Source organism: Panthera uncia, chromosome F1 (assembly GCF_023721935.1).
Source record: "Panthera uncia isolate 11264 chromosome F1, Puncia_PCG_1.0, whole genome shotgun sequence".
Taxonomy (NCBI): domain Eukaryota; kingdom Metazoa; phylum Chordata; class Mammalia; order Carnivora; family Felidae; genus Panthera; species Panthera uncia.
Window position 1 is genome coordinate 55,682,144 of NC_064813.1, and position 13,100 is coordinate 55,695,243.

Here is a 13,100-nt window from a genome sequence, read left to right on the forward strand (position 1 = left end):
AATAAATGCACACCACAGTTTAAATTTAAACAAACAAATGGCCTTAGTTAGAAACGTGCCTATCTTATCTCCAATTACAGAATCTGCCATTATGTGGATTTAATTCTGGTTGCCCGGGATCTAAATTGGCATTAAAATAAACACATTTCATTCATTCATTTTTCATTTTAATTTCATTCATTTTTCTGTTTTTTCTTTTTGCAGGGGTGTGGAGGGGCACTTCAAGGAAGAAAAAGATTTGAAAACTGGCAGCAGCAGGAAGGAATAACCAACTTGATCAAAACCGGCAGGTGATTATCCACCTGCAAAATTTAGAAGTAAATTCTTAGGAAACTATTCTTTGTATTTCAAATTTTGCAAATTTAGGAAAATTAGAGCTGACTACAAACAAAGAGAAAAGCATCTAAACAACTGTACAGGAAGTTAATCTACTGTTGCTATAATTAATCAAAGTATACACCTAGAAAGGAAAAGAGAATCCAAGCTACGTGTGTGACCCTGGGAAAACCTCGTAATTTTCTAGGCCTGCTGCCTCATCTGTAACGTTAAGGGAGGTGCAGGAGATGATCTATACAGTTACATCCAGGTATGAAATTTTAGGACTCTATGAAGAAGACAGCACTCACTGACCCAACAGGACTGCTGGTGGGGATTAAAAGTTGAAATTTAGGAGCTAGGAAGTTTTTTCCTGAAAATAAAAATAAGATGAGAATTCCTTAGCTAGGTCTGTAACTAAAACTCCATCAATAACCTTAAATAGAATAATCATACATAAGTCAACAATAAAATGAAGTTCTCAAAAGAATAGAAGTATAAATCAAAACAAAAGAAAACAAACCCAAGGAAGTGTTCCTTCCTTACCTCAGTATGTTCCAGCAGGTTCGAGCCATAGAGCCTAGCTGTAGTTGCAACTCGAGCCAAGTAGCGAAGTATGGAATTTATGTCTGTGAATACCACATTTCTAGAATACAAGCAGGAGATAAAATATTACCATAGCTCTAGCGAATCAGTAGGAGTCATGAGACTTACGAAGAACTGTAAAAATAGAACCCTTACATTTACCATGTATTTTCTACTACAGTTTAAAAAAAATCTGCCTAAAAAAAAAACAATCTGCCTAATTCATTCTTTACTGTTTCTATCAAATTCCAATATGTTCTGAATGTTCAGTTAAATCTGACAATTCAGTTAAGAGTGGACTATCTACACTGCTTTGTCCTTCTAACTATTGTCTATTCAGTGGTGAAAATATGAAAATATAATTGGGGTATCAAGAGTAACTGATGTAAAATAAATCAAGGCAGAGAAGTCAAGGATATACAGTCATAAAGATGCTAGTTGTATCAACTTCCAAGTAAAGATGACAGATCAAACCATATAAAAACTGTTCTGTAAAAATTATTTTTTAAAAAGACACACACCCATAGGAAAAAGAGACTAAGGAAAAGAAAGAATAACAATAAAAATTCAGAAGCTAGAGAGATGAATTTAACAGGTCTGAAAAAACCGAATCTTAAGCAGACAGTGGACAAAGCTGAAAACCAACCTAACTTCAATTTTACAATCCACAAAAGACTTAGGAATGGAAATAAGAATGAACTGGGGCTAAAATTAGGAGGGCTGGTAAAAAGTCTATTTAAGAATCACTTGGAGGACACACGGGTGGCTCAGTTAAGTGTCCAATTCTTGATTTTGGCTCAGGTCATGATCTCATGGTTCATGGGGTCAAGCTCCAATTCAGGCCCTGCACAGACAGCCCAGAGCCTGCTTGGGATTCTCTCTCTCCCTCTCCCTCTGCCCCCTCCCCCACTTGTGCGCACGCGCGCACACACACTCTCGCTCTCTCACAATAAATAAATAAACATTAAAAAAAAAGAGAATCAGCTGGAAATAGATACCATCAAACCCTATTCTGCACAGCTGGGCTGCTTCTCTTATTCAATCTTGGCAAAAACTGGAGGTTTATTCTCTAAGCACTAAAACAGAGGGTCTCTCAGCTGGCGGAAATTGGTCACTGCTGAGTTGGTTTATGCAAGTAACTGGGTAAATGAATATACATATACTAGATGCTGAGATCTTTAGCCTTCTTCCCTCTCTCAGCTCCCAAAATATTCTGGTATGAACTCTTTACCTTCTAAACAAGAGACTGAAAGTCTTCATTGAATAATCTGATCAGCTTAAGAAGAAATAACTAAGGATACTAACATCAGAAGTTCCCACTAAATAAACTGCTCAATCAGACCAAAGTATGCTCAGAGCTGACAAGCCCACCCTTGAGGTCAGAATTTGCAAACAGCTTTAAATTCCTACCAAAATCTAAGAAGGTCATCAGGAATTACCAAATATTTGAAGAAATAAGCACACAGTAAAATGCAACCTGGACAAATTAGGAAAAAGAAAACGAAACAATATATTGCAATCATAAAATAACAAGATACTGTTAACAGAAGTACCCAAAAAATAAAAAACAGCTCTTAGATACTAAAAATATAGTAGCAAAAATAGAAAAAACTCAATAGAAAAAATGGGATGATAAAGTTGAAGAACACTCCAGAAAGTAAAAAGAAAAAAATAGATGGAAAGTGAAGGTGATACTTAATCCTAATATCCATATAAAGAACAGAAAATGGAGGAGAAAATCATCAAAAATTTTTAAACATTTTCCAAAACAGAAGGATTTCCATTCCACATTTAAAAGAGACCAAGCACCCAGTGGAAGAGATTTTTTAAAAGGCCCACACGGGGCACGTGGCTGGCTCAGTCGGTAGAACATGTGACTTAATCTCATGGTTGTGAGTTCGAGCCCCAGGTTGGGGGTAGTGATTACTTTAACATCTTAACAAAAAAAACCAGACCCACACTAAAGCATATCATTGTGAAATTTCAGAATACTGAATCACCAGAAAATATTCCTGCAAATTCCTAAAGTCACACAGAACAGATCAGGAATCAGACAGGCTTCAAAAGAGAACAAAGCAAACAATTATTCCATGGAAAAGTAAAAGTTGTACATAAAAAGTAATCATAGTATGTGGCTCAGCAGGAAGTAAAACTTACTAGGTCATTACAGTGTAAACACTGAAAGGTGACCTAATCAAAATTACAATACAACTACACTGGGAGGAAGGACGAGAGGGGAGTGGAAGAGTGTGTTTGAGTATGTGTTTTTGTGTATCTTGCCCCTTTCCCAAAGTAAGTCTTTCTGTCAGTTTATTATGAACCTTTCAACACTTTTCAAATCTGCACCTTGCTGGAGAATATCCTGGAAATTTTCTTTCAATTTGGTCTAGATTCTACTATCTGGTGAAATACTGTTAAAAGAATCTGAAACCAGGTTGTGTCCATTTCTTAGTTTCATTAAACAAAAATTAAAGAGAATAATATCTCCCTTTCCGGTTCTTTTTATTCTTTCCAGTGGGTTCCAAAAGAAAGATGTTTAATCTTCCATATATCCCAGGATGCAAATGATTCACTTTAATCAAGAACATACAGTATATGCTCATTGTAGAAAACTTGGAAAACAGAGAAGGAAAAAAAAAACCCAAACACCCATCATTCCATCACCCAGAAACAGACACCACTAAAAGTGCTGCACACTTCTCAAACATATTTTTCTATGCAAATATGTGATTTTATCTTTACGTTCTGTTTTTTTAATTAACATTATATTGTAAATATAACCCATCACTAAAAGTTTTTCATAAGCTTTTTCACAGATGCCTAACATTCCATGCTGTGGATTTACCATATTTATTTATTTGCTATTACTACTAATTTTGAATATTTCCAATTTTCTACCAGAATAAATCACAGTAGAATTAAAAACCCTTATGTATAGGGGCACCTGGGTGGCTCAGTCAGTTAAGCATCTGACTTTGGCTCAGGTCGTGATCTCACGGCTCATGGGTTCAATCCCCGCATTGTCATGTCAGCTGTGCTGACAGCTCAGAGCCTGGAGCCTGCTTCGGAATTCTCTCTGCCCCTCCCCCACTCCCCCACTCTGTCTCTCAAAAATAGACAATCATTAAAAATTCTTCACTCTTAAAAAAAAAACCTCATGTATAAATCTTTCTGTACATTTCTGCTTTCTTTTAGATTATAAGTGGGATCAGATACCTTACTGACAAATATGTGTCTCTGGATATACTTCTTTTAAGAATGAAGAATAGCAGACTTCTTTCTAGGGACAATCTACCAACTAGCAAGTAAAACAAGCACACAACATTGAATTCTGAATATTTCAAAAAATGCTGTTCAGTACTGAAAACAGAGATATAAAAGTACTTACTCAGACACATGAAGAATATTCTCTTTCCCTTCTTCAACAGAAATGCTGACATTGTCTTTCACATGTTCTACAGCCAACAAAGCTCCTAAAAATAATGACATGAAAAGATTTTTCTTTATAAACTTGAATCATAAAGCAGTAAGAATGACTCAACAAACCAGTGTTAAGTCCTACAAGGAGTAAACTTTTTTCCTAATGGTCTATAAACAGAAAGTATGGTCTTCTGGTCTTGGGGAAATATTACATCAGAAATTATTCATTGGCACAGTCCAACTGCTTTTGAATATGTTCAGCTTCCAGTTAAGGACACTGAAATTAATCTTTTCCTCCCTCAGAAGACAAGAAGAAATGAGAATAGCGCCTTCTATAAAAACTATTGTTAATAACATTTCAGTGATTACTATGTGGTGGACACTGCGCTAAAGGCTTTACAGTCATCGGAATTTTCAATCTTTATGGTGGTCACCATAGGGGCACCTGGTACACCTTCAACCTTAAGAGGTGGTCACCTTTATCTCCATTTTACAGAGGAGGAAACTGGGCTCGGAAGGATTAAATAATGAACCCAAGTTCTTGACTAAATATGTGCCACTTCAGGAATTGAATGCAGGTCTAAGGCAGTCCAGAATTCAAACTCTAAAACACGGTGTAATCTGCCTCTCAATACCTATTAAATATCCTAAATTGACTCATTTAGTCCTATAAGTTTGGATAACATGGGCCACCAACACCCAGATATTGATTTCTAAATATCATGCTCTACTGGAAACAGGGCTGCGGCAGGGAAGGTACAAGATAACCCTGGAAAATCTTGTGCTAGAAAGCAAGTACACAAATAGATATGCCAAAAGGACACAGAGGCCAGCTTGGAGGGGCTCCCACTGGCAAACAGTAGCAATGTAACCACTAAAGTAAATAATACAAGTTTTACTGTATTCATACAATGAAATCCTAAATGGCAAATAAAAAGCATGAAGTACTGTTACAGGCGGCAGGATAGATGAATCCCAAAGCATTATCCTATGTACAAAAGAATATATATGATATAATTCAGTGTATATGTAATTCTAGAAAAAGACAACAGTGACAGAAAACAGATCAGTGACTATCAGGGACGAGAGATGGGGAAGGGAAACTCACTGCAAAGGGGCATAAAGGTACTTTCCGAAATCAGAGAAATATTCTCTATCATTATTGTGGTGGTTACTGTATGTTACTTGTCAATTTTAAATTGGCAAAGTTTAGTATATGCATGTTGTAAGTCAATAAAATGGATTTCAAAAAATAAAAATTTTAAAAGAATAAAAGTAAATAATACAGATTATAACTTTTGAGTACATTTTGTTATGAATTCTTTTTAATGGGAAAGAAAAATATCTTCTGACACAAAAATGCCAACTAATACATGTAGAAAGAACAGCAGAATTGGAAGGTCACCTTTGGCACCTTCTTAATCATAATCAAGTTGGGAAGGAAGCATCAATGGATGATGAAACCAGTAAGTGAAGGTTTGAGCAGGATGTTTACATGGTCCCAAAGCATTCAAAATGCCTTTTAAACGCAAAGGGAAAACTTTCCAGTGCGAAAAGCTGGCTGACACCATCTTAAGTAACTGAGATCAGATCACCGGTAATGGGAAAAATCAACTTCATGCGCCAATTAATGGGTGGAAATGAAGAACACTGAATCACTTCTGTGCTACTCCTGCCAAAGATGTGTAGCTGAATCTAGCCACAAGGAAACATCAAACAATCTGATCAGGGGACATTCTTCAAGTAATTGGTCTTCAGCCTTCACAGAGGTCAAATCTATGAAAGTCAAGGAAAGACTAAGACTATATATTCCAGATTGAAAGAAACCGCAGAGACATGACAACTAGGTGCAAAGCATGATTCTGGATTTTGATTCCTGCACTATGGAGAGTACTGCTGGAACAACTGGTGTTGGAATATGAATGAACAGGGTCTGTGCATTAAATGGAAGAATGATACCAATGTGTACTTCCTGATTTTGATGTTCCTGTCAGGTCACAAAGTTTTTCCTCACTTGAGAGAGCACTACACTGGCATATTCTGGATGCTGAAGCATCATTATCTGCAGTGTGCTCTCCAGTGGTACAAGGGGAAAAGCATTTTGTTCTATTCTTGTACCTTGAAGTTTGAAGTTATCTTAACATTAAAACTTCACATGCTGAACGCATATAAAATAGGGAAATAACAATAATGCAATCTGTTTTCTAAATGTTTCATCTAATTTTACTGATTTAAAGGTAAGATGTATTTTAATTAAGCAATGTGAAGAATTAAAAACAAAAAAGGAGAGAAGCAAATATGTATTTGATAACTGGTCTACCGTTCAAAATGACAATAATTTTTTTTAAGATTCTCTTCCAGAATTAAGTCAGAATGTGATTCTGAGTTCTACAATTCACTAAGGAAACAGGTCTATCACCTTCAAGGTGATTTTCTAAGTAACATTAGTAAAAACTACAGCTAGAAAATACATAAATTGTGTTAGGAATTTTACCTACCGTCTCACGTAATTCTGGCAACCAACCCTATGTGGAAGATACTATTCCTCTTAATCAAGGAAACTGTAGGAGAAGCCAAACAAGGAACTTGCCAATGTTCCACAACTAGTAAGTGGCAGCCAGGATTGGACCTAAGTCTCCAGGAAGCAAATGTCTTTGCTCTTAACCATGAGACCACACTGTCTAGTGCTTTCCAGCCCAAAAAGCAAAACCCATTTCTTCCGGAGTTCATGGATTAGGGTGAGGTTAGCCCATAATTACTGGAACCAATAGGTTCAAACACCAGCATTTTTAAAGTACTTAAAATGGCTATTGTGGGTTTTGTTCCAAAAGACTCAGAATGCCACCAAAGCTGAAAATGTAGTGAATAATTCTGTCAACCGTATGTGGTCAACTGCATCTAAAGATCGGCACTTCTCCCACATTAGTAAAGTATCTGTGAGTCTAGACTATGTAAACACATTACCAAATAGGAGATTAATAAACTACTTAAATTCTTTTGTGTAATTTTCCAAAGTAATAAAAAAGCAGAAATTCCAAGCTGTCTATCTACAATAACCTCAGCCACAAAAAAAAAAGCAATTCCAAATAGAACTTAAGATGTATTAGGTGTATGGAAACCAATATGACAATAAATTTCATACAGTGAGAAAAAAATCCCTCTCTAAAATAAGTACCTATGAATAAGAAAAGTATTTACAACTGAATTCCAACAATATACTTCCTTTGATAATATTTAAAATGACTTCACAATATATCACATACTATGTAAAATGCAAAAAATAATTCTGTAAATAAAACTCTAGGCAGTTAAAAAAAAAAAAAAGATGTATTAGGAAGGTGACAGATCCGATGTTTATTCTGGCCTTGACTACATCCATAAGGATGTGTGTGGTAAAGCAACCCGATCAGTCCGCAGTATACTTGAGTGTTCCAGCAATTACCGTGCCACCATTAATTAAAAACAAGTGCAACCTCAGTTTTAATACAACCTCAGCTACTACGATCGTCTGCCTGGTTCCCTTTGAATCCAATAAAACATAAAGTAGTGAAGTGGACTGAAGATCTTTTCTGAGACGAGGGAGGAAGGGAGACGGAAGGGGGATATGCTACAAGAGAGGCGAAGATAATGGGATTTTAACTTTCAAAATGATATTTCTATGAGCAGTTCTAGGTCTCTAGGGAAAGCCACTTCAAAAAGGGAGAGGGGAGCTGGCTGAGAGTCATCCCTCTTAGAGAAAAGGACCGAGGCTGAGCGACGTGTCGCCCTGCCCGGGCTCACACCACGCCTCCCTCCACGCCCGAGTAAACCGTCTCCGGGAGCAGATCCACACGCCAAGGACGGAAGATGAGGGCCGCGCTGCTTACTCCGTGTACAGTTTCGGGGAGACGGCAGGCCTAATCCCACACCGCGACCGCCACTGCGCAACGCCGGGCGCGGCGACCTTCCCTGCCCCGCACCCTCCCCGGCTGATGCAACCCACTTAGGTCGGCGGCCTCGGTCCCTTACCCAGCGGAGGGTCTCCTGCATTTACGGTCAGACAGAGCGTCGCCATCCCCGCCGGTCCGCGGCTCTACCTGTCAGTGCGCCTGCCTGGCCGTCAGAACCACCCCGAACCCGCCGAAAGCGAGAAGCTGCAACGTGTGCACGCGCCTGACGCTGCCGCAGCCTTCGCCCCTCCCCTGCGTCGTGGCTGCCGCCGTCTCCGCGCGCACCGTGATGCGTCATCGCCGTGCGCCGTCTCCGCCCCGCCGCGGGCCCCGTGGTCTTCGACCCCGCCCCTCTGCTTCAGAGGGAAGGAGGGCCTAGAGGCGTTTCGCGCCGCCAACGGAGGGTGCCGAGGCGAACGAGTCTTTACGATCCTTCGCAAAGCGAGGAGAGCAGGTGTGAGAGCGTTTCCGAGGTGTGAGGGCTTGCACGTGAGCCACAAAACGGAACACGCCAGGGGAGCGGTGTGTTGTTGATGGGCACTGTGTGTTTAGAAACACAGAGAAGTCGTGGAAGCACCCTGCACATCAAACCATGGTTACACTGGGGATGGGGGGAGCTTTTCTGATTTTCCGCATTTTTCAAAAGAAGAATGCATTTCCAAGAGTTACTTTAATATTTGAAAATAATGCTTAAAAAGAAAGGATTTATTTGTAAAAGGCGTTACTAAAAGCCAGTGCCTGCGTTTGTCTTGGCTTTGTTTGCCTGGACGCGGATTTCTCCTCTACACCCCGTGGGAAGGGGTGGGGGTAGAGGTAGGGGCGTGTGTGTGCGTGTGTGTACTCCAAGGGCTGGTATTCGAGCCAAGGGTCAAGAATTGATTCCAAAAAAATATCTCAACCTCATCACCCCACCAGTACCACCACCAATACATGCCTCCACGTGTTCTCAAGTGGGGGTGGCATTAAGTGGGGCCACTTGGTGCTATTCAACTGGAGCCTGGGGTGGTCAAAGGTGCAGAAGGGCTTCACTCACCTGATGCCTGAGGTGGGAAGTCTGGAAGCCTAGGCTCAGCTGGACCCCACCCGTCTCCATAGGTCCTCTCCATGTGAAGCCTCCAGCAGGGGAGTAAGACTTCTTACAGGGTATCTCAGTATCAGGAAAGTGAAGGTTCCAAAAGACCAAGATGAAAACTGCTAGGGTCCTCCTGATCTAGCTTTGGAAGTCACATAGCGTCACTTTTGGGCCACTTGATTGGTGACCAGTGAATCACAGGGCCCACCTGGATACAAAAGAAGGGACTACACAAAAGCATCAATACGAGGAGGTATGGTTCACTGGGGTCTGTAGTAGATTTCTTGTGTCTCCCAAGAAAAGTCCAAGTCCTGGCCCTCAGTCCCTCTAAATGTGACTATTTGGAAACAGAGTCTTTGCATATGTAGTGAAGTTAAGGATATTAAGATGACATCATCTTAGAAGGAGAGGGAAATTTGACACACTTTAATGAAGTCACAGAGACACAAAAGGAAGGGCTCCAATGGGTCAGGTTGAAAGTCAGGATGTCTGCATCACCAATTTCAAAATCTTCTTACTGAATCAGAGAAACCCACTGATGCATAATGAACTGAACATCACCACCAATAGGCTCTATGGAAAAATGATGCATCAGTTTCTTCAGGACTTGGATAAAGTTAACAAACTGTACCTAGCCAGTGTGGGTTCTGCTGATTAGGTAAATGCTGCTGAAGAACGTAAAGAAGGTTCATTCCTCAGTGAAAAGCCAAACAAATGAAGAACATCAAGGACTGTTTCCCAGTGGCTCTCTTAGCAAATCTGTTGTGCTAATCTTAGCAAATCTGGTTCTGGTGGACACAGTCTATTTCAAAGAGCAGTGGGACCAGGAATTTGATAAAGAACATACTGAAGGGGGAGAATTTGGACTGAACAAGAATATGAGCAGAGCTGAGCAAGGTCTTTAATTCTGCCTTCCTTAAGGATGTGCAAGCCAAGATTCTGAAATGCCATAAAAAGGCAAGCATGGCTTTGCTGATCTAAGCACGATTGATCATGCGGATCTAAGGAGGATTTTGCTGCTGCCAAATGAAGTAAATGGTCGGCAGAAGCTTGAAGATAAACTCACTCCTGAAAAATTGATAGCCTGGGCAACTTACAGAATGCGAGCAAGAGTGATGTAGATTTGTACTTATATCAGTTCAAAGCGGAAGAGAGCTCTGGTATCAAGGCCATGCTGGGAGCCATGGGAATAGTGGATGCTTTCAGTCAACAGAGCATGATCAGGAGCCAGGGTGTTGAGGTGTCTAAAGTCCTACACAAGTCCCTTGTGGAGGTGGCTGAGCAAGGCACAGAATCTGCAGCTGCCACTGGCATGGAAACTTCCGACGTCATTGCCCTTTTATGAAAATTTCCATTGCGATCACCCTTTTCTGTTCTTTGAGCACATTAAAACCAACAGCATCTTTTTCTTTGGCAGAGCCTCCCCTCCCTAGATGCTGTCAGCCGGTCACTACTTTTGGTAAAAGCTCACAGAGTTGTTCCGGGAAATTGACTGCTAGAAATAACAGGTTCTATTTGTTTTCCTTTCTAGTATCAGTCACAACCAAGAATTTAATAGTTGGAATATCATGTCTGACTATTTCTCTCGCTCCACAAATGTGTAAACCTACATTTTTCCCACTAAAGTTCCCTTTGGACATTAAAATAACATTCCCTTTGGACAAAATGTTCAGCTTCAAGATTAGACAAAGGGATATTTCAATACTGCATCTTCTAAAGTTGAAATATTGTTTCTGAACTGTTTACATGAATCAAACCAAATTATACCTGCTCTTCAAACTTATTAACCCAGACTCCTCCATTTCTTTGAATTTAGCTAATATCTGGGACCCTTACATGTCTATTTTATTTTATTTTATAAAATACATGATCAGTAAACCAATAACTAAAAAAAAAAAAGTAGTACATCTTTTATCTTTGCACCACTTTCCTTTTGCCTGAAACTATTTTCCCCCAGATTTTCATGACTGACTTCTTATTCAAATTTCAGATCTGAATGTACCTTCACATGTCCCTTTTGATGTCTTTAGCTTTTAATTTTTGCTAATATTGCATTTCTTATCTATAGCCTTTCAGACATAATATTTACAGATTAAGGTCTTTTTAACTTGCAAACACAAAAGTGAGAAGTGGAATTGTTACCTGTTTAGCCTTGTAAAGATGGTTCCATAACATGTTTAACCTCGTATTCTCCATGGATGGTCCCTCTCAGCTAGTAAATCAGACAGAATGTTCTATTTGAAGTCAGTGTAGTCTTAGATCGTCTTTTGTTACTTCTTCTGTTTTATATTTATCCTTTTAAAATCGCTTAGCAGAGAGCTCCTTATGCTGCCACTTCAAGCTTCTATGTTTTGGCCCTTTTATTATATATCTGCTTTTTTTATGATTATAGACTCATAATTTCATTCAAACAAAACAACGGAAGAGGCTTTCATTTTTCCTGGTCACAATATCATAAATGGCCAAGGGACAATATGTATCTTTTTCTAAATGTGTGGAAACACTTAAATGAGATAATGGTTAGAGGGGGTAGGAAAAAGAGAATTATAAAGTGCGATGTGATGCCATTAAGATAAGGAAACTTGTATTGTCATGCTCGGCATTTATTTTATGACTATTAAGAACTCCAAGGCGAAAGTCACATTCCCCCCTAGTTATGGGCCCTTCCACTTCATCAACCAATACCTCACGTAACTTTCGGGGAGCTGTTTCAGATTTGGTCACAGCTTCCATCTAGGTAGTAAGCAAGGTGTTCACAGAGTGCTAATACTGTGATAGATTACACTGATACTTTGAAGCTGCCCTCTTCTAAATATACTCCTCTTGGTCAAAGTGATTTTTAAGATTTTTTTGATATTATTAAGTTTCACAAAGGGTCCAACAGACTTTCCTGCACATCGCCGATGTACACTCACTAAATATTATGCAGTGATTGAATCGTACATGAGATATAGGGAAAAGATCAGTGTTTATTTGCTGAGGAATTCTTGGGTCTCTCTTAAAAATTCTTTTCATATTGAGTGTCTTTTTCCATATGACGTACTAGGGATACAGAGAATCTTGAAATCACTTCCTCAACAGATGAGTAACCAAATAACCTGTTTTTGAACACCTTCAGTGATGAGGAACTTAATACTGCTCAAGACAGCCCCCTCTGTTTTTAAACACCTATTACTACTAGAGGCATCTAAATCTGCTTTTCTGTACATCTGCCCACTACCCTCAGAGGCTGTTCAGAACAGGTCTGGGATCCTCTACATGGCAACTTTTCATACACTGGAAGTTGTCATGATGCCTCCCATGTCTTTGTTCTCTAGGCCAGATGTCTCCAGACCTTTCAACAATCCTTCAAATGATAGTTTTAATCTATCCCACCTTCCCTCTTCCAAACGTGCTTCTGTTACTCAATGTGTCTTTTAAAATGTGATACTCAGAACTGAACAAAAGGTTCTGGGTGTGGTGTGATCAGGGCAGAGTGCAGGCAGAAGCACTGTCTTTTGTTTTGCCCATCACCATGCTATTAACGTACGCCACGTTAGCTCTTTACAGCCACAAGAAACTGTTGACTCATTAATATTGTAAACAACTCCAGGACAGAGAGCCCAGAAATAAACCCATACTTATAAGGTCAATTAACTATGAGAAAGGAGGCAAGAATATACAATTCTTGAATATACAAGTGTTTTAAATAAATGGTATTAGGAATACTGGACAGCTACATGTAAAAGAATGACCACTTTCTCACACCATACACAAAAATAAACTCAAAATGTATTAAA

At 39.4% G+C, this 13,100-nt stretch overlaps 1 protein-coding gene across 1 annotated transcript in view; it reads right to left on the reverse strand.

Annotated features, from left to right (window-relative positions):
• The window catches only part of EPRS1 (glutamyl-prolyl-tRNA synthetase 1), a 71,733-nt gene extending 63,240 nt beyond the window's left edge, over nucleotides 1–8,493 (reverse strand). Inside the window, exons 1-3 of the mRNA XM_049634566.1 lie at nucleotides 8,329–8,493; nucleotides 4,289–4,373; nucleotides 862–961 (exon numbers count right to left, since the gene is read on the reverse strand). Coding sequence (XP_049490523.1) covers nucleotides 862–961; nucleotides 4,289–4,373; nucleotides 8,329–8,374 — 231 coding nt within the window. The 5' untranslated portion in view covers nucleotides 8,375–8,493. The remainder of the gene's footprint in view (nucleotides 1–861; nucleotides 962–4,288; nucleotides 4,374–8,328) is intronic.
• Between the last annotated feature and the right edge of the window lie 4,607 nt (nucleotides 8,494–13,100).